At 51.7% G+C, this 22,325-nt stretch overlaps 2 protein-coding genes across 5 annotated transcripts in view; both read left to right on the top strand.

Annotated features, from left to right (window-relative positions):
• Positions 1 to 11,554, top strand: part of Hoxa3 (homeobox A3) — a 31,958-nt gene extending 20,404 nt beyond the window's left edge. For 3 of the 4 annotated variants that reach the window (XM_036181566.1, XM_036181567.1, XM_036181569.1), the window contains 2 exons: positions 7,870 to 8,518; positions 9,842 to 11,554. In XM_036181566.1, the coding sequence (XP_036037459.1) occupies positions 7,990 to 8,518; positions 9,842 to 10,647 (1,335 nt within the window). In that variant the 5' untranslated portion in view covers positions 7,870 to 7,989 and the 3' untranslated portion in view covers positions 10,648 to 11,554. Of the gene's footprint in view, positions 1 to 648; positions 873 to 7,869; positions 8,519 to 9,841 lie in introns of those variants that run through there. The other variant, XM_036181570.1, reaches the window with a different exon arrangement.
• Positions 11,555 to 15,813: 4,259 nt separating this feature from the next.
• Positions 15,814 to 18,222, top strand: Hoxa2 (homeobox A2). The gene is made up of 2 exons (XM_036182296.1): positions 15,814 to 16,377; positions 17,020 to 18,222. The coding sequence occupies exons 1-2, from the start codon at positions 16,002 to 16,004 to the stop codon at positions 17,757 to 17,759; spliced, it is 1,116 nt and encodes a 371-aa protein (XP_036038189.1). The 5' UTR covers positions 15,814 to 16,001; the 3' UTR covers positions 17,760 to 18,222.
• Positions 18,223 to 22,325: the final 4,103 nt, after the last annotated feature.

Below are 22,325 nucleotides of genomic sequence, written 5' to 3'. Positions count from 1 at the left end.
ATAGCGGAGCACAGCTTTCCTAGTAGGCTGCCATTGAACCAAACCAACTGGACTTGGAGGAGAGACTTTAACATTTTATCAGGTAATTATGGACCTTTTTGGTTTCCCCAGTGACTGTGGTGGATGGCGTGGATGTTAGCAAACTCCATACAGTTGCGTGCCATAAAGAAATCTGTTGATTGATCCAGTAACTCGCCATTCATCTCTGGGCTTGGCTCTTGCCTTTTGGTACTCTGGTCTGTGGGTCAGAGAAGCCTGGGGGCGGGGGTGGTGGTGGTGGTGGTGGTGGTGGTGGTGTAGTGGCTGGGCATGCTGAATTCAGTTTGTCTGTAGAAGAGAAGGCCACAGGGAAAGTTAAGTGGACACTAAGAAGACAGACAGCCTTTCCCTCGGGTCTGGAGTGGGTGTAAAGATACGTAAATGGAGATAAGCGCCTTTGTGTGATATGTATGCGTGTGGGGTACCCCCCTCACGGTCCTGCTGGTAAGACAGAACCCTCTGACCCTGGTCAAGATTCCCTACTTTTCCTCCTCCAAATTAACCTGGTTCCTTCAGTGATTCCCTATTTCAAATAAAAGGATTTAAGTTGACTATGACCACGTGAGCACATAATACTGCACATTATTGTGGTATTTGGAGCGGAGACCCAGGCAGGCTTCGGCTGTGATTACGTTTTTCTAGATTCTCTTTAGAGCGAGAGCTTCCCCCCACCCCCACGCACCCACCTCCTCCTTCTCCTTCTCCTTCCCTTTCTCCGAGCTGGCAGGCGCTCTCTTCCAGCGGGTTGCAGCTTTCAGTTCTCATGGAGCAGTCCTGGGCAAGCTAGCCGATGGGACTCCAGGCCATACCAGGAGGATGGAATTTATTTTAAGGTATTTCCTCTGATTGTTCATATCTAGAGTGAGTTATGGCTATGAGAGACAAAGGTCAGGCGAGGAGGAGACACTGGATCATGGACAGGACCCTCAGCCTCTGTCTTCCTTTGTTTCTTTTAGAACCGAAAGCATTTGAAAGATTCCCAGTAACTCCTCAGACTCCAGGTTTAATTCCCTGGAAAATATTGGGAGGTGTAGAGGAGAGGGCCCTTAGGGGCTACTCGATGGGCCAAGTACTCTCCCCGTGTTAGGCTTGCTTTTGTCTGTCCTACTGCAACCTGCAGGGCTCAAGTCCCAGGAGCCAAGCCCCAGGCAGAGGGAGGGTTCTGATGTCTGAGGTCGCTGGAAGCTGTGCTCAGGCAGAGGTGGCCGGCCAGAGACTAGCAGGGCCAGACCTCATGAAAAGAGTGGGGGCCAGTAGCTGGGAAGGGGAGTCTTTCTCCATTTGGCCAGTGTTTACTGAGCAGGATGGAGGGCTGGGGCTGCCCTGGGCAGCCTGAGCAGATGGAAGAGGAAAATCAATGAGGAAAATGTGCAGATGCGCTGCCATTTTATTGATGATGTTTCCAACCACTTTGTTCATGTTGGGTTGCAGGGGCAGAGTTCCCCATGCCGGACCCAGTGAGTCCAACCTGGAGGCATGGCATTGTTTCCAGAGCAATATCTGCCTGGGAGGGATGAAGAAGGACAGCTCGGTCCTAGGGGAGGCTTGGGATGCTGGTGAGCATGCCAGTTGCTTGGAGGTTGGGTTGTCGTGATTTTCAGAAGCCGACTGAGGCTCGGTTTGGGCTACCATCAGTGTTTTTGGTTTGGATGCTTTCTTATACCCCTAAGCCAGGCTGAGTTAAAGAACTGGCCTGTGTGCCCAAAATCAGAGGGAATTTTGCAGGTATAGTCCTCAGTAAGCAAAGACAGACGTTTCTCTGGCTTTATATTCCCTGAAAGGGAGCTGTTGCCAGCATGGAGGCAGATGATCTAAACCTCTTGCTTCTAAAGTACTGGTCAGGCCGGGGCTAATTGGACTTTGGGGACCTTCTGCTCCTGGGAAGAGTGGAAGAAATTGGGCTTTACTTTGCTCCTTGGAGCAGAGAAAGGGATGCTTGGTAAAAAGTTGGAATCAAATTTTCTCTCTTTAATAAAACAAAAAATCATATATCTTTATTAAAAAAATAAAAACAAAAACAAATGGGGCTTCTTCTATTTGAGTGAGATCTACTTTCCCAGGAAGGGCTGCCTCTGCCTTCCCCCATGCCGATCGGAGGTAACTGAGCTAAAATGAAGCCGTTTGGAGTGCTCTAAAACACCCCTTGGAAATAAAATGTAAGCTTTAATTGCTGTTCAATTACTTGTCAGCATTTCATATGATTTATGACCCAGTTATGGAGCATTTTTGACCCAGTTAAAGACTCATAAATAATATAGTTTCACTAGAAAGAAGGAGAAATGGAGTAAAGGTTTGTTAGAGGAATCTTTATTTGTGGCTTCAGTGCCGGCAAGCCAAATAAATACCTAACGACAGACTCTCCAAACTGGTTCTATATAAAAGCATGCACAGTGAGAAGCCAATAACTGCTTTCATAGAGCACAGTGGGTTTTTTTTTTTCTCCCAGGAAAGAGCTAAAGCTACTCTGTTACAGCCAAACCATTAGCTATTAAAAAGACCGGTCCCCCTAGGCACTCAAAGTACCAGCCTCAACCTCACAGGCCAGGGTATTTCCTCAATACCTTCCCTCCCCATTCTTGGATTTTAAAGCTTCTTACTAAAAGTTACTCCTGACCTTCCTCCCTGGCTTGCACAGACAGCCTTGGAGCGGTGGGACCTCTCAGAGATGGGTAGGGCACCCCTTTGAATGGCAGAAAGGTTCCGTCAGGCACCTTCATTGCTCCAAGTACCCATCTGTGCCGGAGAAAACGCTTTCTTCTAGTCCCTCTGGAAATCGTGGGATTTAGGGAAGCGCAGGTGCTGAGCAAAGACAAACTTGGCGGGTTTGAAGAAGCCGGGTGAACGGTGGAATTTGCCTAGAAAGCTTACCGCGGCAGTGAGCAATTTCTAGAGGTGGAAATCAAATAGCGTATTTTCAATCACAACACAACAACAAACCAACAAAAACCTATTGTAAATCATTATTTTTAATCACCTCGCCCATACTTGCTCCAAAACCAGCCTTTTGGATTTCAGATGAGAGGCATAAGGCCGGGGTACAGACCCGCGTCTTGAAACCAGAGCTCTATTTTGTCCGCTGGGGCCCCCCCGCCCAGAAGCCACCTAGTCGCAGCTAGTCGGTGGAGACCCTGGTCTGTGTAGAGCTCTCACCCAAGCTCTCCCGTGGCTCCCACAACTCCTCAGGTCGGGCCTGGGCCCAGCGCTTGGGTGGCTGGGCTTGGTCTGGTCGAGCCGGAAGGGTACGCTGCAGAAGGCCCAGCTCCAGTGCTCTCAGCCCCTTGGAGCAGACAGTCCACTCCCAGGTCCGGTTCTCACGGCCTTCCCTGCAGCTGGCTTAGCTGAGAAGGCCGTGAGAGTCGCGTCAGCAGTTTGGAGGAGAAAGTGCGGGTTGATTATTGACCCACGCCTTCTTTCTTCAAATGCCACATCCGACCCTGAGGGTTTGAAGAGAAAATGCCGCCGAGCGGATTTTTGCGGCCGGGTCTCACCTCCTACACGTCCCGGCTCTTCCCTTTTAAGTGGCGCCGCTGCAATATGCCGTAAGGAGCAAGTGTTTGCTGTTTTGTGCTCTGTTTACAGCTTTGGGGAGCCGAGTCATAAATCTTGCCCAGCCATAAATGACAAAAACCATTGGTATGCATGAGGCCACCCTGGCCCGGAGTGCTTTTTGATTTCTCCCTTTCTCCTGGCTTTGTTTTTGCTCTAAGGTGACACTTTGGCTCCCTGACAGTTTAAACATACTACTTATATTTTTAACACCTTCCTTTGAGAAAGGACTCTTGTTGACGCCTCGGGATTGCACGAAAGCTCCATTCCTCTCTCTCTCTCCCTCTCTCTCTTTGCCACACTCCTGCCCAGGAGTTTGCTTCTGGAGCTGGGCAGCTGAGGGGTGATCCCATCATGCTCTTTAAAGTTGTGGTATATAACCAGGCAAAGGTAGGCCTTTGCTCAACCCGGCAAAAGGAAGGCCACTCAGCTGGCTGGGGGGTGAAATCTCATGGATGTCCATTTGTGTGGGTGTCAGAGCTGTCTTCCTTGCAGGCGACCTCGTTGCGTGCAGTGCTATGAAATGGGCACGCAAGAGGTGGGGACTCAAGTTTCTCGGTATCTTTGTGCATGCCTGAGCCCAGAGAGGTTCATGTCGCTGTGGGGACAGTTGTCTCTCTCCCCAGGACACTTCCCTCCTTTCGGCCTAGAAATATAACCAAAGGCGGTTGAGCTGTGTTTGGGGAGGTGTCTGGAAATAGGCCTTGTCCCCCCCCCGCACCACAGGGATGTCTGTACTGGGAGCGGCAGGTGAAGTCAACTACCCGAAGTCAGGGCAACTCCGTTCTCCTTCTCCCCCACCCCAGCACAAGTGCCCAGGGCAGGGAACTGCGTGGTTTCTCAGACAGATTCCTAAGAAATAGAGCCCCGCAAGAGAGCCCCTTTGTGAGAGCCGTTTGTCCTCATTAGCATAATTTTCCTGGACTTTAGTGACGCCTAGGAAGGAGAGGGAGGGCGTGGGGTGGGGGAGGCCGCCCTCCTCCCGCTGCCGCCGCCGAGCTCGCTCTGCTCCTGTTCCTCCCCTCGTCTCAGCCCCATCCCCCACGCCGGCGCTTCCCTAGCCGCTCGGCTCTCCCCTCCCGCCCGCCCCGGCACCCCTTACCGCACCCCCCGACCGACCCCTGCTCGGCGCAGTGTTCATAAGAAACATACCCAAGTCCGTGCCACTAGCCCCGCGGAGCCCGGCCGCGCCAGCGCTTATCTGGGGCCGCGGCCGCGGGCGGGGCGGGGGCGGGCGTGGGGGAGGGGAGGGGAGGGGGTCCAGGAGCCCCAGTCCACCCGGGGCCAGCCGCCCGAGCAGCCAGTCGCCCCGCTCTCCGCGGAGCCCCGGCCTCGGGGGGTCTCCCGCCAGCCGGCCCCACCGCCCGCCCGCCCGCCTCGGCGGATGCTCAGGGTCGTTGGCCATCCTCCCGCGCCGAGGGGACCCGGGGCCGCAGCCCAAGCCCGAGCCCGCGGCGGCCGTCAGAAGTTAAGGTAAGCGGGGCCACCGGCGGCCTCTCTCAGCGCTGAATGGTAGAGTGTGTGTCTCGGTGATTTATGGCCGCAGACTTAAATCTCGGTTCAAGAAGAGTTCACAAGCCGGAGCTTCCTCGCCGGCAGTGACTGATACCCTCACACTTCAGTTCAGGCCGCGCTCCCATCCCCGCCCCCACTCTCCCCTCTTCCCTAGCCCAGCCTCAACTTTTCTGGGTTGGGGGAGAGAGGGAGGAGTGGGCTGGGGCCGCGGGCTGCTACCTCGACGTCCCCTGGCAAAGTCGGGCGAGGGCAGCTAAGGGAAGGCGAGGGTGCCTGCCGAGCGTGGCCAAGGAGGTGAATTTGGGCATACCTTGTGTAGAGACCACAGGGCTTGCTTCCTCTCTACTCAGTTCAGCCTCCTCAAGTCGCTTCAGCTCCTGCACCTGGAGGTTATTGTCCAGGAACAGATCCTTGCGGAGGAACCCCCCCTCCACCCCCAGCTCTTGCTTGGGGGGGACAAAGCAAAGTTTCCTGGCTGGCAAACCTCCAATTTCTTCACTAGGTTGAAAACTTTGGGGGCTGGAGGGGGCGGGTTGGGTGGGCTCCAAGGTGATTGCGGACCGCAAACAATGGGACCTCTAAGTTGAATTCGTAGTTTAAGTTTGTGGACGCTCCCTCACGCTCTTTGATTTTTAAAGATTTTTGTTGTTGTTATTTTAAAAGACAATATGCAGTCTGATGAAAAGGCTCAACCAAGCGTCAGGCTGGTATAGCCTGTGCTAATGGCTTAGAAAGTCACTAGACATACTGCACGTTCAAAATCAACTTAATTTTGTTTTATCTAATATCTTGCTGTTCAAATGTCTAGAGTAATCTTCTTAACCTGACGTTTTACCTTAATCAAACTTGGTATCTCAGAAATTTATCATGACAAGCATTAACACCGCCAAGTATAATAGGAACTGTTTTCAGTGTAAGAATGGACAAAGTAGACATTAAATTGTAATTCCCTTTTAAATTTTATTTTACCTTTATTTACTTTTCATAGGGTTGTCTGTAGCTTCCTAGACATTTCCAAAAGGGCAACAATACTCCAGGGTTCATGACCACGCACAATAACTCTGGATAAATGCTGCTGTAATTCTTTATTGAGGTTCTGGAAAATTAATTGTGCTTGTTTTCCAGATGTTGATCAGATTGTTGGTTTAATGATGAAATCAAAGGGAGTTCATTATTAAAAACAAAATTATAACCACCCATTGGTGGATGCTTGTTATATTATTATTATTTCTTCTGGTTGATATCTGCTATTTCTAGAAAAGTTAAATAACTCTGGGACTGAATAGCCATAGTTGGGATTTGAAATGTAAAACATTATCTGCCTGGATTTGTCAGTAAATTTCTTAATGGTCAGAGGGACTAGCATTCTGAATGTGTGTGTGTGTGTGTGTGTGTGTGTGTGTGTGTGTGTGTGTGTGTGTGTGTGTGTACATGTAAGACTCACAAGGAACTTTTCTTGCTGAGAACTAGAAGTTTACCATACAAAAGTTGAAAACCAAGAGAACACAGATTTCACTTCTATAAACTGCTTTCTAAATAAAAGAGATTTTAAGTTGCTTTTTAGGGTTCTCTTTACTTAGAGTGTTTCTGAAGGCAGAAGATAAACCAAATAACAAATATGGTCAACAACAGTATACAAAGATCAGGGAAGTCTGCAAGGAGTTATGGTCTGCGCTTCCATGCCTCCTCTGGAGTCAAATGACCCCCATACATCAAATTGCATAGCAGTTTCTAAGACAGAACCTATTATCGTTAAGTTGGAAGGAGAGTTCAAGCCGTGGTCATGGAGATGAACGCTGGTTTTTCAGGTTCCTGGTGGGTTGTTTTTTTTCTCTAATCCATCATGTTTTAACAGGTAGAATTTGATAGTTACCCAGAATAACAGCACCTCAGAAAGTCCAAGCCAGGAAAGTCTGGGAACCTCCTGTAACTTCAAAAAAGAGGTTGGGGTGGCTTGTTTCAAAGTGCCTGAAAAATAGGGTGGGAGAAAGGGTATAGAAAGTTACAGGATTTGAGTTGTGACTTGTGGGTGGGGTGGTGGTGTTAGTTGTTCCTAACACTCCACCCCCCCCCAATACAGAGAGAGGGAGAGGGAGAGAGAGTTCCACCCAAAGTTTTCTCTCTCCCGCCCACTTTTTGACCTCACAGGGTTCGTTTGGAGGAGGTCGGTCCTCTTCACTGAACTGAAGCAGGCTAACTGCCTAACAGGCTCAGCTTCTGAAGTCCATCCCCGTCTGATAGGGCAGTTGCCTATGTGTTTGTGTGTGTGCAAACCTCCTTAGCTCCAGGAAAAGGCAGGCTAGGCAGGAAGTCTGACTATCTTAGGTCTTTGGGGGCAAATATAAATCCTAAAGTGGGGACTGGAGAAAAAAAATGGCGACCCATTGCCCCAAGATCTTGAGAGAGCCTCAGCCTCTACAAAAGGACATCACAGTTTCTTCTGGAAAAGGAAGACCCCAACCTAGCCTCCAAAGCCTTCCTCATTTTGGACCTCGACTCCAGAGACCCAGCTGCCAGCCCTTACTGGTTCTGCTCCTCTCCGCGGAAAACCCCCCAACTCCAGACACAAGTTAAGCAAATATTTGTAGCTGCCAGTAAATTCCAGCAGCTTTTTATAGCGCAGCTCCCTGCGCCCGGGGCCACGTCGTGCTGCTAAATATTGCTGACCACTTTTTCTTTTATGGCTTTCATGTCACTTAGCTATTGAGAGTAAGATGGATTTGCGCGGAGCCCTCACGGCGCTGCACTTCTCCCCCCCCCCCCCCCCAGGTCTGCGAGCGGCGGCCATTGGCGGCGGAGTGTCACGTGACCGCGGGGGCGTGCCAATGTGCTCCCTTACGGGTGTCAAGCCCCTGTCAGAGTGTGCGATCACCACCGTGAAACATCGCGATGCAAAAAGCGACCTACTACGACAGCTCGGCGATCTACGGTGGCTACCCCTACCAAGCAGCCAATGGGTTCGCTTACAATGCCAGCCAGCAGCCATACGCGCCGTCTGCGGCTTTGGGCACCGATGGCGTTGAGTACCATCGACCCGCCTGCTCCCTCCAGTCCCCCGCCAGCTCTGGGGGACACCCCAAAGCTCACGAGCTGAGCGAAGCGTGTCTGCGCACCCTGAGTGGCCCTCCTAGCCAGCCCCCAGGCCTGGGTGATCCGCCTTTGCCTCCACCTCCTCCCCAGGCAGCGCCCCCAGCCCCACAGCCTCCCCAGCCCCCACCACAGCCCCCTGCGCCCACCCCTGCAGCTCCCCCGCCTCCCTCTTCCGTCTCCCCCCCTCAAAGTGCCAACAGCAACCCTACCCCCGCCAGCACAGCCAAGAGCCCCCTGCTCAACTCTCCCACAGTGGGCAAACAAATCTTTCCCTGGATGAAGGAGTCGAGACAGAACACTAAGCAGAAAACCAGCGGTTCCAGCTCAGGTAATGGGTGCCTTCTGGAGGCGGGGCCTATGGCCAAGCTCCCTAAGCCACCTCCAGCGTTTGCAGCCCAGCCTAGGAGCAGTGCAAATGTACCTCCCCCCACTCTTCCCCACACATACAAAAAGAAAAATGTTTCCAGAATCTTTGCTACTTAGGGAGGTGATAAGGTTTCTGTGACAAGGATCCCCCAGACATAAGCCTGACTGAAGTCCCTCTGGACCACTCCAGGGCAGTTTGAGCCTGGTGAAGTGGGAATCTTTGCTGGTTCCACTGTTGGGAGTTGTGACCTCTAGGCAGAACCATCCTGAGGGCCTCTGTCTCTCTAAGCAAAGCTCTTTTCTAAGCAAACGGTGGCATCCTCCCCATACAGAAATGTGGCAGAATAGAAGCAGGCCTAATGATCAGCCCAGTCAGAATCAATGCTTTGTCTATAATCAGAGCCAATGTTGGCTACAGCAGATGGAGGCGGCCTCACCTCTGGGAAGGCCTTGCTCAGTCTTAGGACAATGAAGGAGGCAGCCGGGCATCTCCTGGGGGAGGGGATTCAGCTTATCATCCTAATGGGAACCACATGGGGCTTTGGGAACTGGACTCCAGTGGAGGAGCCTCAGCCCCGAGGCCTTGGGCTTCCAAGCCTCCTGGTTACCTTGCCCCCCCCCCCACCCCCGAGCCTGAGTGTCTGGAACATCCAGAACCAGAATTTGGGGAGCCAAGAAGTACAGGAGACACAAAGGTGAGGGGCCGAATTGGGCAGCCTGCTTGATGACGTTTAAGACCCCTAATGACCAGGACTCCTCGAGGGCCTGGGCCTCCCTACCAGGACTAGACAGCTTCAATGAGGTCTGGTCTTCCTTGGTCAGAGAAGGTCTTCCAGTTTGCCCTTACCACCCTATCCATCTCCTCTTGGTAGATTTTGAAACTGGTTATTGAAGATGATGGCTGATCACTCTCTGCCACACAGGGAGGATAAAAGGCCTTCGTGCATAGTCTAGATCTCTCACACCTGCCCACAGGAGGCTTATTGTCTGATGGGCCAGTAAATAAGCTAGCCGAGTAAAGGGTTAGAGAGGAAGTGCAGGCCAGAAAGGCAAGCAGGAGGCTCTGCTGCTCTGTCCTTCCCGGGAAAAGCCCATGATTCTCTGCTTAGCGGAAGGAAGGGCAAGCTAACCGGGCTGTTTCCGCACACCAAGAGGACGTCGGCGGCGTTGACGTCCTGCTCCTCTCTGGTCGTGGGGTGAAGAAAGGAGGGGCTAGGCTAGAGCTGGGGAGCTGGGCGGGGTCGCCAGCAGCCCCTGACACCGCTCTTCCTCTCTGTCCCGGCAGGGGAGAGCTGCGCCGGGGACAAGAGTCCGCCCGGGCAAGCTTCGTCCAAGCGCGCGCGCACGGCGTACACGAGCGCGCAGCTGGTGGAGCTGGAGAAGGAGTTCCACTTCAACCGCTACCTGTGCCGGCCGCGCCGCGTGGAGATGGCCAACCTGCTGAACCTCACCGAGCGCCAGATCAAGATCTGGTTCCAGAACCGCCGCATGAAGTACAAGAAGGACCAGAAGGGCAAGGGCATGCTGACCTCGTCTGGGGGCCAGTCCCCAAGTCGCAGTCCCGTGCCTCCCGGTGCAGGAGGCTATCTGAACTCTATGCATTCGCTCGTCAACAGTGTCCCTTACGAGCCCCAGTCACCCCCTAACTTCTCCAAGCCCCCCCAAGGCGCCTACGGGTTGCCTCCGGCCTCCTACCCCGCTCCCCTGCCCAGCTGCGCACCCCCACCTCCCCCACAGAAGCGTTACGCAGCGGCGGGGTCAGGCGCAGGGGGCACCCCTGACTACGACCCGCACGCTCACAGCCTGCAGGGCAGCGGCAGCTATGGGACCCCACACTTACAGGGAAGCCCCGTCTTCGTGGGGGGCAGCTATGTGGAACCCATGAGCAACTCCGGGCCAGCACTCTTTGGCCTAACTCACCTCCCCCACACCACCTCGTCTGCCATGGACTACGGGGGCACTGGGCCGCTGGGCAGCGGTCACCACCATGGGCCGGGGCCTGGGGAGCCGCACCCCACCTACACGGACCTTACTGCCCACCATCCTTCTCAGGGAAGAATTCAGGAAGCGCCCAAGCTCACACACCTGTGATGGGGCTCGGGCTGCGTGCCAGGAGAGTTGCCCTCCCCACCTTCTTTTGGTTCTTTTTCCTTTAAAAACAATTTTTTTTATTGTTTTATGGTCTTCCTGCCTCTCCCTTTTCTCCTCTGCACCCCTCCCTTATTTTGTCTTCTTTGGTAATGCGTTTTTATGGTTTATGTGACGTAGCAATCTTGGTTGCTGGGAAGGCTGTCAGTATCATAGTGACATTTACATCCCCCACCCCCACCCCGGCCCAGGCCTGTGGCCCTGCACCCTTTCCTTCTCTACTCTTTGATAAGAAACAGGGTATATGAACAAACTTTCTAGTTGAGTTTTCAATGTGAATTTGTTTGTACGTTATGGCTCCCGAGAGGAAGCGATTGCGGTTTTGTTTTTTTGTTTTTTGTTTTAAGTTTTAGTTTTTAAAATTGCACTTCTTGTAATGAGCGAGAAAAAGAAATCAAAGGCGCTTTGAAACAGGGACTCCCTGTGCAAAAACGACTAAGTGTACGTCTTTCCGTGTGTGTATGCTTGTGGACAGTCAGATTTATTTATATTTTTTGCAAGCATTGAATAGTCTAAGTTTTAAATATTATTTATCCCCATCCGTTCGTATTTATATTAAAGAAATTCTGTACCCTGATTGTTCAGAAGGTTTCTTGAGCCTTTTGTTCAATGGTGTATTGGCATACATAAAAAAGTATTTGAAAGGGAAATAAATTCCTTTATAAAAACTGTAGCGATGCAATAAGAACAGAGAAGACCCAGCGTTTGAAAACCGTGCTTTAGGTTTGTAACATCCGGCAAAACTGAACGCTAAAAATACTAGATTTGTTTTGAGAGTTTTACATTCCTTGCTGCTCACATTCTGAGAAACAAAACAAAACAAAAAAAATAAAGTTTTTATTCTGATTAAGATCCGTGTCAAAGGGGTTTCTTTGGCTGAAGAAGGGGCTCTGCGTGGAGTACAGGCAGAAGCGAGCGGGTGGCGGCCGCGGCAGCACCCGGCTCGGCGGCGTGTCGCCTGGAAGCTCAGCGAGTTCAGGAGCAAGAGGCCGTGGTTTCGGGAGGCCGCCGCAGCTCGGGAAGTGTGGTACTCGGGGTCCGCTGGGCAGCCTGGTTCCCAGCTGCCGCCCGAGCAGGCGGAGGGCGCCCGGCTGCGAAGTGCGGGCGGCGTGGAAGAAACAAAGGCCGCAGGCCGGAGGCGCGGCGGGGGGCGCACAGGTGCCGGGCGACGCGCACCGAGAACCCGGAGCTCCTCTCCACTCCCCAGCACTGAAAGCCCGTCCGCCATCGCCTCAACCTTGGGAATCTTCCAGGGACTTGAGCTCTTCCCACAAGCTATTACATTCCAGGTCTCCATCGAGGATGCTTTGTGGTTCATTATCGCTCCTGGAGAAGGGAGGGGAAAAAAAGGCTCTCCTAAATTCAGCTCCAAAGGGACTGCTGCTCCTTCTGGTCTCCAGCAAAAGAACTGAGCTCCAGAGAGTCCTCCAGGCCTTCTTTGGACTGGAAGGAATCCCTTCCTTGAATCTCAGCATCAACTTCCTCCAGGAATCCAGCATTTGCCATTCTGTGGATTTATTTCCTCTTTTTATGGCCCCAGGGGGGAGGAGGAGAGAGAAAGGAGATTGGTATCTTTCTAATAAAAATGCAATTGTACAAGTGCTTCCTCCATCTGCTGCTACACAAGCTTAATATTACACTTCCACGTTTGGATTTAAGATAGGATGCAGGCTGACTGGCTGGCAGAGTCCAAGGCAGACACAGGAAAAGGGAAATATTTCCATCTTCAAGGTAAAGAATTACAGATTCGAGAAGCCAAATTCAGAAAATACAAGCCTCAGAGCTGCACCCCATCATCAACCCCTCAGAGCTGGAGGTGAACAGCTTGTGTCTGGGAATTAGGAGGATCTGAGCCTCCATTCTCCTTGGACTGTATCTCTCAGAGGCAGAAGTGAAAAATGTCGCCATTTTGTTTGCAACCTCAAATATCTATGATCATGGCCTCTACCCACCCACTACCCCAGCACACTAAGAAAGTCCTTAGAAGCCAGCACTCGAGACATTTCTGGGTACCTGCTGAGTCTCAGAGAGCAGCTTTACAGACCCGTTCCGTGTTTTAGGAAAAAGAAAAATCCAGAGGATACAAAACCAGGCTGCTGCAGAAACCTCGGAGTCTCACACCGAAGGAGCTCTCCCCAAGACTATCCTCGAGCTCTTGACTCACGGTCTCTTTTCAAAGATTTTGGCCTGTGGGGAAGTGGATTTGCTCCCCTCACCCCCAATCTCTCTACCGAAATATGATGCACACATCAGAAATGCAGAGACTGGAAAACCAGTCTTTGTGAAGACTGGAGCTTTTTTGGTTGTTGATGTGGTGCAGATACAGTAGTCTTTTTAATGTAAGCATTTGAAAACATGCACAAAATTACCTGGGAAGCATCAAAAGGAAGAGGTGTGTGTGGGGTCTCCACCTGAAAACCTTTCAGAGGTATCAGCATTTTAAACCATTTCTAACATCTTCCCTTTAAGGCAAGAATGGTTTGGGGTTCCTTCTTCCCTCAGGGCAGAGATTGTACAAGGAAATTCTAATACTATTTCCCATATCTTTCTAGTCAAGGCATTTATTTTGGCTTGCAAAGAAAAAAATATCCATTTCATCCCCAGCTTTATCAAAATATCTCCAGAGTTAAAATAATAGATTGGGGGAAGATCTGAATGCTGGGCCATCTTAGAAAAGGGTTTTCTTCCAGATGGCGTTTGAATTAAGGCAGCTGAGAGAAGCAAAGCTCTCACCCACGTAGCCTGACAAAGCCCAATGGTGTGGGTAGCCGCTTTCTAACTTTCTTACCCTGTCCCTCAATACTTTCTGGTAAAAGCAAATGCCCAAAGCCACCACCCTCCGACACGAAAAGCTTTCCTAAAAGCTGCCTTAGAATCCTCTCTACTGCCCAAAACCAATCTTTAAAAAGACAAATTTTCCTTGTTTACTTGCGTTTCCTGCTCTCCTCTTTGCTCGGCCACATTTGAGCTTGGAAAAAGCTTGAAGCAGAAATGTGTTCTTAAGGGCCAGAAGCTGTCAAGGCTTTTGGTGAGCAAGATTGATCGCACCCAGACTTCCTTCAGAGCTTTGTTTGGAATAAAAGCAAGAAAACTGGAAAACCTTACATTTTCCAAAATACCATCTCTATCTGCAATGCAATGCTCTGGGCTGGTCAAGGTTGAAGACCACTTTATAGCTCCTTTCCTAGCCAAACCCCTCAGATGCTGGCCTCAGAGATGAAATTCTGCCCTTGTTCCTTGGTTGGCCTTTCTTGTTTCCTGCATAGAATTTTCTCCCCCACCAACCTCTCTCTCCTTGGCCATCAGAATGATTTATTTTCCTGCCACTGATGCCTCCCGGCCTGGGGCACCCTGATCACTTGGTCCATTTCAAAGGAAGCAAAAAAACAAAAAACAAAAAAACCCCACCCCGAATCGCCATCCTTAGGGTTTGTGGGAGAGAAGGTACCTTTAGCAGATTCATTCTCTCTCTCTCTCTCTCTCTCTCTCTCTCTCTCTCTCTCTCTCTCTCCTTTCTGGTTTGGTGATTTTTCTTTTAAGTTCTTGCTTGGTACCTAAAGGTGTTATCTTTTGAATCCTCCAGCACTGTCCAGCACTCAGTCTGAAGTCCTGTCTCAGAACTGGAGGAAAAAGGATGAAGTTGAAGAGATGTAACTCCTCCTTGAGTCGCCCTCTCCCCCACAGTGCTGTTTCCCACAACAGAACCAGGGTGCAAATCTCCCTGGTGCCCAAGAGCGGGAAGGTGTGGGAGGCAATTCAGGCTGCCAAGAAACACTCGCTGCATCTGAACCAACTAGTCCCCAACCAGAGCGACAAGTACTCGAAGAAGTAAGAGGGGAAAGAGAGCGAGGAACAAGAGTCCTCTCCCTCTCTGCTGATAAGTTCTAGCAGCCTTCCTGGAAATCGGAAATACTCACCGCACCCGAGCCCTACGGGTATGAAACCCAGAGTGCCAGGAGCCGCACGAGCCTGCTCGGGGCGGCATTTCTTTGGCTGGCCGCCGCCCAGGTTACGGGGATTTGGACACAAGGACCTGGGGCTGCTGTCTCTCTTGGCTCATGCCTCTATCTTTTTCCAGCCATGCCTGAGAAGTTGATGGCGTAGGAAGGAAGATCGGCAAGCTTCGAGAGTCGCCTCTCGTTTTCCGCTGCCCGCAGGAGCCAGATGCAAAGCTACTGTGGACAAGCAGCTAACAATGGGCCGGGGCGCAGATCCCAGGCTGGACATGGAGAGGAGGAGAGGGCTGCGAGGGAGGAGAGGCGGACAGGGGAGAGTGGGGTGGGGGAAGGAGAGAGGAAAAAGAGGAAAAGGGAAAGGAAAGAGGGAGGGAGGGAGGAAGGGAAGAGGAGGGAGAGAGAGAGAGAGAGAGGAGAGAGAGAGAGAGAGGAGAGGAGAGGAGAGGAGAGAGAGAGAGAGAGAGAGAGAGAGAGAGAGAGAGAGAGAATGAATATGTGAATAGATTCTGAGATCCAGGAACTGATTTTAGGAAAAGTAGAGGAGGAGGAAAAGGAAAGGGGAACCCCCAATTCTCTCTCTCTCTCTCTCTCTCTCTCTCTCTCTCTCTCTCTCTCTCCTCCTTCTGCTCTTTTCTCTTGCCTTAGCAGAACTTATGTGGCTGGGATGCAGGGCCCTCGGGTGTCAAAACTTTGAAGATTAATGGATTACTTTGTTAATGACTGCAGGCGTCAGGCTGAGGTGCTTAAATGATTTGTGAGGTGCGAGGCGTCTTCCCGACAGTCCCAAACAATGCGCGGAGTGTGCGGGGGAGGCAGAGGGCAGCCGCTGGCGGGACCAGCAGCAGGGCTCACACGCACACACTCACACACACTCCAGGGAGCACACTAGATCTCACAGATCAGGAGGCAAACAGGCACGCTCTCCCCCACGCACTCCGGGGCATTCCCATCCACACCCACATATATGTATTTTTTACCCTGAAAAAAGTGTAAATAAAGCCTCGATGGCCCCCAATGAGGCGTTCCTTTCTGACTTTTTTGGATCAATCAAACAGACAGTGGCTTCTTTTGATTAAAGCCCAAATTGTCATTGGGCAGAAGCAATCATGTGACAGCCAATTCGGTCCAATTTCAACCTTGTCTCCATGAATTCAATAGTTTAATAGTAGCGCGGTCCCCATACGGCTGTAATCAGTGAATTAGAAAAAAAACACCCCAGCAGCGATCGTCTATGATAGATTTTTTTTTTCCTCCGCGCTCGCCTTTTTCTTGGGCCTTGCCCCCCCAAAGCCCCTCCAAAAGAGGGAACTTTTTCTCCGAGGGGGCTCCAAGGAGAAGGCCATGAATTACGAATTTGAGCGAGAGATTGGTTTTATCAATAGCCAGCCGTCGCTCGCTGAGTGCCTGACGTCTTTTCCCCCTGTCGCTGATACATTTCAAAGTTCATCAATCAAGACCTCGACGCTTTCACACTCGACACTGATTCCTCCTCCTTTTGAGCAGACCATTCCCAGCCTGAACCCGGGCAGTCACCCTCGCCACGGCGCTGGCGGCCGCCCCAAGTCGAGCCCCGCGGGCAGTCGCGGCAGTCCGGTGCCCGCTGGCGCCCTGCAGCCGCCCGAGTACCCCTGGATGAAGGAGAAGAAGGCGGCCAAGAAAACCGCGCTGCCGCCCGCCGCCGCCGCCTCCACGGGCCCTGCCTGCCTCGGCCACAAAGGTCAGTCCCGAGACTTGGCCCAAGGTCCCGGGGACCCTCGTCCCCCTGCGGGCTTCCCAGAGAGCCGTTATGGGGGAGGGGGCCATGGGCTTCGAGGGAAGGGGGAGAGAGAGAGAGAGGTGCCTGGTGGCGGGTCCCCTGCCCCTGTGGGCTCAGGAGTGGGTTTGATGGAGGAGAAAAGAGATCCTGAGCTCCACAATGAGACATATATATTTTGAGGAGGGGGGGACTTTCCCTAACTTGTGTAATGTAGGATGATTTATTTGAGTTGGAACTGACCTCCTCTTGTCTGGTTGTCCTAGAGTTTGACTTTTTGACAGTAATGAAGAGTGATAGACCGCTCTTGCTCAGCTAAGCAGCTGATGCATTAATTATAAATTGTGTTGTAGCTAATATAAAGTTTGCTCCCGGATGAAGAGGTTGGGGGGAGCCACAGTCAGGATTTGATGGAGGTGGAGGAGATTGGGCTTCCCCGGCCTGGGCTCCCAGGAAAGGCGGCACAATAGCTGCTCAGCATCCAGGGGCGGCCATTTTGTTGAGTTGATCTTTTCTGCTGTATTTATTCTCCAGTGGAATAACCCTGCTCAGACCCCTCCACCTTCAACTGTGCGTGTGTCTCTTGTTGGTTTTCCCTTCCCGCAGAGTCCCTGGAAATAGCCGATGGCAGCGGCGGGGGATCCAGGCGCCTGAGAACTGCTTACACCAACACTCAGCTTTTGGAGCTGGAAAAGGAATTTCATTTCAACAAGTACCTTTGCAGACCCCGGAGGGTGGAAATCGCCGCGCTGCTGGATTTGACCGAGAGACAAGTGAAAGTGTGGTTTCAGAACCGGAGGATGAAGCATAAGAGGCAGACCCAGTGCAAGGAAAACCAAAACAGCGAAGGGAAATTTAAAAGCCTGGAGGACTCGGAGAAAGCGGAGGAGGACGAGGAAGAGAAGTCACTCTTTGAGCAAGCCCTCAGCGTCTCCGGGGCCCTTCTGGAGAGGGAAGGCTACACTTTTCAGCAAAACGCGCTCTCTCAACAGCAGGCTCCCAACGGACACAATGGCGACTCCCAAACTTTCCCAGTTTCGCCTTTAACCAGCAATGAGAAAAATTCGAAACATTTTCAGCACCAGTCACCCACTGTTCCTAACTGCTTGTCAACAATGGGCCAGAACTGTGGAGCTGGCCTAAACAATGACAGTCCCGAGGCCCTCGAGGTCCCCTCTTTGCAGGACTTCAGTGTTTTCTCTGCAGCTTCCTGCCTGCAGCTTTCAGATGCACTGTCGCCCAGCTTGCCAGGCTCCCTGGACAGTCCTGTAGATATTTCAGCTGACAGCTTTGACTTTTTTACAGACACACTCACCACAATCGACCTGCAGCATCTGAATTACTAAGAACAGTAAAGCAAAACAAAGCATCCCAACACAAACCCCCGTGACCAGGTGGTTTTGCCTTCTTTTATTCCGGGAGTTAATTTTTGTTTCATTCTCTTCTTGATCTACCCCCACTCTCTTAAATGCTGAGGATTTTCTGTTTAATGTTCTCCCCTGGCACAGTTTTAAAGCCATCTCTTACAAATTACGTTGGTGTTTTAGTCGTTTGACACCGAACCCAACATGCTTCTATGTGATTTTCCTGAAAGCAAAACACGAGGCCTGCGGGAAAGTGACCCTAAATTGTCCCGTCACTTTCTTTTTATTTTTGTATCACACTAGGATGCATTGTCATGCGTATTTTTGGTAGAATAAATTCTCCTTTGCTATAAAGTAGCTTTCTTATTTTTTCCTCCCTCTTTCTCAAGGCTCATACTGATTCTTTTACTTCTTTTAGTCTAATATGGTAAATAAAAGTCTGGTCACAATTTACCTTTTTCAATTTTAATATATTTTATTAGGGTAGCATGTTCAAAGTCTGTAATAGATAGCAACAAAGAAGAAAGCCAGAAAGTAGCTAGGGCTTCTGGCAAGTGGTTTTTTTGTTTCTTTGGAGTTTCTTTTCTTTTCTTTTTTGGCTTTTTCCCCCTAAGGGAATGGATTTGGTTTTCAGTGTTGAGACTCAAGCCATAGAGGTAAATTAGAAATAGAAACAGGATTGGGCTGCCTGAGTTGGCCCCAGCCCAAGCTTTTGAAAGTGGAGAAATAAAGTGCCTGTAGAAACTCCCAGATCTAGGATGAGTAAAGTGGAGTTCCCCTAACAAGCTGCCAGCCTCTAGGTCAATAACCAAGTTATCAAAAAAATTCATTTATTTGTACACATTTGCTTCAAACATCTACATTCCAACTCTTCCCTTCCCTCCCCGTTTTCAGTGTGGTCCATTAATCTCCCCGTTGTTGATGGGTTCAGGCAAAACAGACCTAAAAGACAGAGGAAAACAAAATAAAACAACACAATGGTTACTAGCTGGAAAATCCGTGCCAGGAAGGATTCTTTCCAGTCGCCCCAGGATTCTTGTCCCCACAACACACACACACACACACACACACACACACACACACACACACAATTCTTAGATCTGTTTACATTGCTAATAATAAATCATTAAAGGTTTGAAGTCAGGCTAGCAAGTTGAGATTTTAAAACAGAGAGTTTCTGCACCTTAGATTATTAATTAACCCACTTTCTTAGACAGAGAAGGAGCACTTTAAATGAAAAATCAATAAAATGTGATCTAGGGTGTGTTATTGGGATGTTCTGTTTCTTTTTTCCCTCTTCTTTTGTCTGCCCCTACATTTATTTATTTTTTCCTTTCTGGGCTCTGTTCTGATGGCTTACTTACCGTGAGAAACTGCAGCAACATGTGCGTGGGGTGAGCTGATTGACATTCAAGAAGCCAGCTCTTAACTGCAAAGGCTTGGGAGTTACAAAGAAAGCCCCATCTTTCTTCAGGGGTATGCTCTCTACCTTCCCTCTACCCCTTCACTCCTCCAGTCCCTCAGCAGCCTTGGAGTGCGGGGACAGTGCAGGCTCAAGCCCCAGGCTCCGAGAGAGAGCCGAGCAGGGCGTCCCGGTTGTGGCAGGGCTGCGTAGCTCCTGGATGCGATTCGTCCTAAGCTCATAAATCAAACGCTTTCTATGAATGAGAATGTCATCAAAGAGATCAATTGCAGGAGCACATGCACAAATAAAAATCCTCTTACGTATTTGCCGGGGATCCCCGTCCGAAAGCATTAAGTTAGAAGGCGTTTAGTCATAATTCATTTTTATTGCTCTTTTAAAACAACAGCTTGGCTGAGCCGCGGATGCCAAGAACAGCTCTGGGCCTTGGTTTGTCTCCCCCTTGCTCATTCCCTTTCCAGTAGAAGAGCCCTAAAAGAGGCACTTGGAGCCAAGCAAGCCGCTTGCAGAGGATTATTTCACTCATGGCTCAAGCTCGCCTTTCACCCACTCTCTGGGGGCTATTTAAAGAGACTTTAGCTCGATTCCTGCGTGGGTCGCTGGCCTCCTTGCTCAAAAGACCAAAGGTCTCTTACCCTGCACAGTGGCCTTCCCAATTCCTCCGGGTGGGGGTTGGGAAAGAATCCGGGCAAGCCTACCCGCTCCAGGCTGGAGGGAGGTTGTCTTGGAGAGCCTCCCCGGGAAAGCATGGGGCCACAGCCTGCAGAGGCTGAGCCCGCAGTTAATAGGGCAAGGTCTGTGGAAGCCCCGGAAAACTGTGGGCCGGGTTCCAGTGTGTGTTTGTGATCTCGAGGAAAACACCCCATCTAGGCTGCCCAAGAAAACAGAGGTGGGGGGAGAGGGCTGCAGGGAGTGAGAACTAGCTCAAGGAGGCCAGCGGGAGGCCTGGGGCAGCTTTGAGGCAGGCGTCCTGGAGCTAGAAGGTTAGTGCAAATCTGGGAGGAGGAGGCCCACAGACGGCCCGGGAATGAGACACGCCAGAGACTAGGAGACCAGCTCACCCGCACTCACAGCATTGAGCCTCTCACTTCCTGTTACTGACTCACAGGGGTTCATTCCTCATAGCTGGAGGATTGCCCTCCCAAGAGAACCTCTTCCGGGAGGTCCGCCTTGCTTTCCTCTGGTATGATTCCTCAGGAGCTGAAGCTAAGGCACGGGAAACTTTCCAGTCCTTGCTCCCCCTTAACCATGCTTTGGGGGCGAGTCGAAGGTTACAGAGAAATAAGTGGTTGGGGGAAATGTTCAGTTGCTACTGAGGGAGTCCAGGGACAAAGTTCTGCTTAGGTTTCCCCGAGGACGGTCACGTTTGGGGAGTGGGGTAGAGTTGAAGGATTAAGACCTCTAGATGTGGAGAGCAAAACACAGAAGTCTGAAGAGTGACTTCACATTTGAAAAGTCCCGCCCTGAGCAAAACTTCCTTTGTCTATAGAGAAAAGACCCCCAAACTCACACATACATCACACTGTTAATTTCATGTCTGAATCCAAGGCTAGAAGCATGGGCATAGTAAAAACTGTACAGAATTGTCTGCAAGGCTTCTTAGGAAACCACTGAATTTCTCCCCCTTAAGAATGTGTCCATTCTGTTTGGTCTTTTCTCTTTCCAAGCCCGGGGTTGACATTAAACCCAATAGTAAACAGCAATTACCAACACCATCAGCATCATTGTAGGGCCAGGTTGATGGAAAACAGGACCCCTGTCTTGGGATGAGGCTCACATCTGCACGTGTCTCTCCGGGGAGTGACCTGAAGGCTCACACAAGCAACTACACAGTCGGTTGGAAAGTGTCCCATCCACTCAGCCATCTGTCCACTGCCCCTCCCACCTGCCAGTCCTTACACACACTACCCCCCCCCCCCGCCACGCTCCACACTCCAGACACGCAATAGGGGCCGTGGGAAGAGGAAGCTCTCTCACTCCCAACATGCCCCTCCTGAAAGAGAGAAATGTGAGGTCAGCATACTTTGTAGGAGCTGTGATTCGGCCCTGTGAGGCCTACGCTGGAGTGCGCAAGCTCCTGGGTCTCTAAGACCGGACAGATGGCCTGCAGCTCTGGCTCGGCCCTCACGCCCGCCACGTCTGCTAGCGTCATCTCTCTCCTCTGCCTTCTAGCCTCAATCTCCAGCAGCCGAGTTGCTCCGGATCCAGCAAGGCTACCAAGGGCAAAGCTGGCTGGGGAGGAGAAAGGGGTAGAGATCTAGGGAAGAGGGAGGGCAGAGAAGAGAGTGGACACCCGGCCTTTTTGCAAGAGCTAGGTTCCTAGGGCTCCCCTGCCCCCTGGGGTCGAATTACATAAGCTCCCGTGACCACGCTATTGGCCGTACGAGTCAGGAAAGAGGGCTGGAGACCCTCCGGTGGAGGACAGTAGTTTCTTTTCTTTCTCCGGTCCCCCGCACACCCACCCTGGTTCCTCCCAGACAATCCTCTGCGCACGTCCCCCTACATTCCGAGGCTGTCGAGCCAGTGACGCACGCAGCCTTGCCCTAGGCGCCGCGGTTCCGGACTCAAGTCTCTGCAGGGGCTGGGTAGTGGCGGCGGTCCCCAGCCGAGGGCAAGTCAACTGGATTCCAACCCCTCCCACCCCGCTTGCTCCCGGCTCCGCCAGGGTCCTTGCGACCATGCAGAGAGCTCTGGCCTACCGACGTCGGCCTCAAGGGAGCCGGGAGGCCTCGTCCCCTCTCACCTCTTGCCAGTTCAGCTTTCTGGGCTGGGGAGGGGAAAGGGCCGCCGAGGGTCGCCTCCCATCCCCCACGTCCTGGAGGCGGAGGCGAGCAGAGTCGGGTGCGCGCAGAAGGCAATCTCTAATCCCTTTGGCCCCAGTGCTCCAAGTCAGCTCTGGCAGCGGCCGCAGCGGCCGCAGCGACCGCCGCGGCCCGGGCTGCCTGGGGGGGCGACCGCGCGTCACCTAGACTGAGGAGCGCCGGGGATTTAAATGCCACTGAAACGGTGATCCATCACCGCTGCAGCCCGTAAACTTTCGCAGGCGGCTCAGCCATTGGCTGACAAAGTCACGTGTCCTTCCCCTTAGCGCCCTCCGCCTTCCCGCCCCGCCTCTTGCGCACTGT

The sequence above is a fragment of the Onychomys torridus genome, chromosome 3 (assembly GCF_903995425.1).
Source record: "Onychomys torridus chromosome 3, mOncTor1.1, whole genome shotgun sequence".
Lineage (NCBI taxonomy): Eukaryota > Metazoa > Chordata > Mammalia > Rodentia > Cricetidae > Onychomys > Onychomys torridus.
The sequence above is the reverse complement of the archived record's forward strand: the minus strand, read 5'-3'. Positions and strand labels throughout refer to the sequence as shown.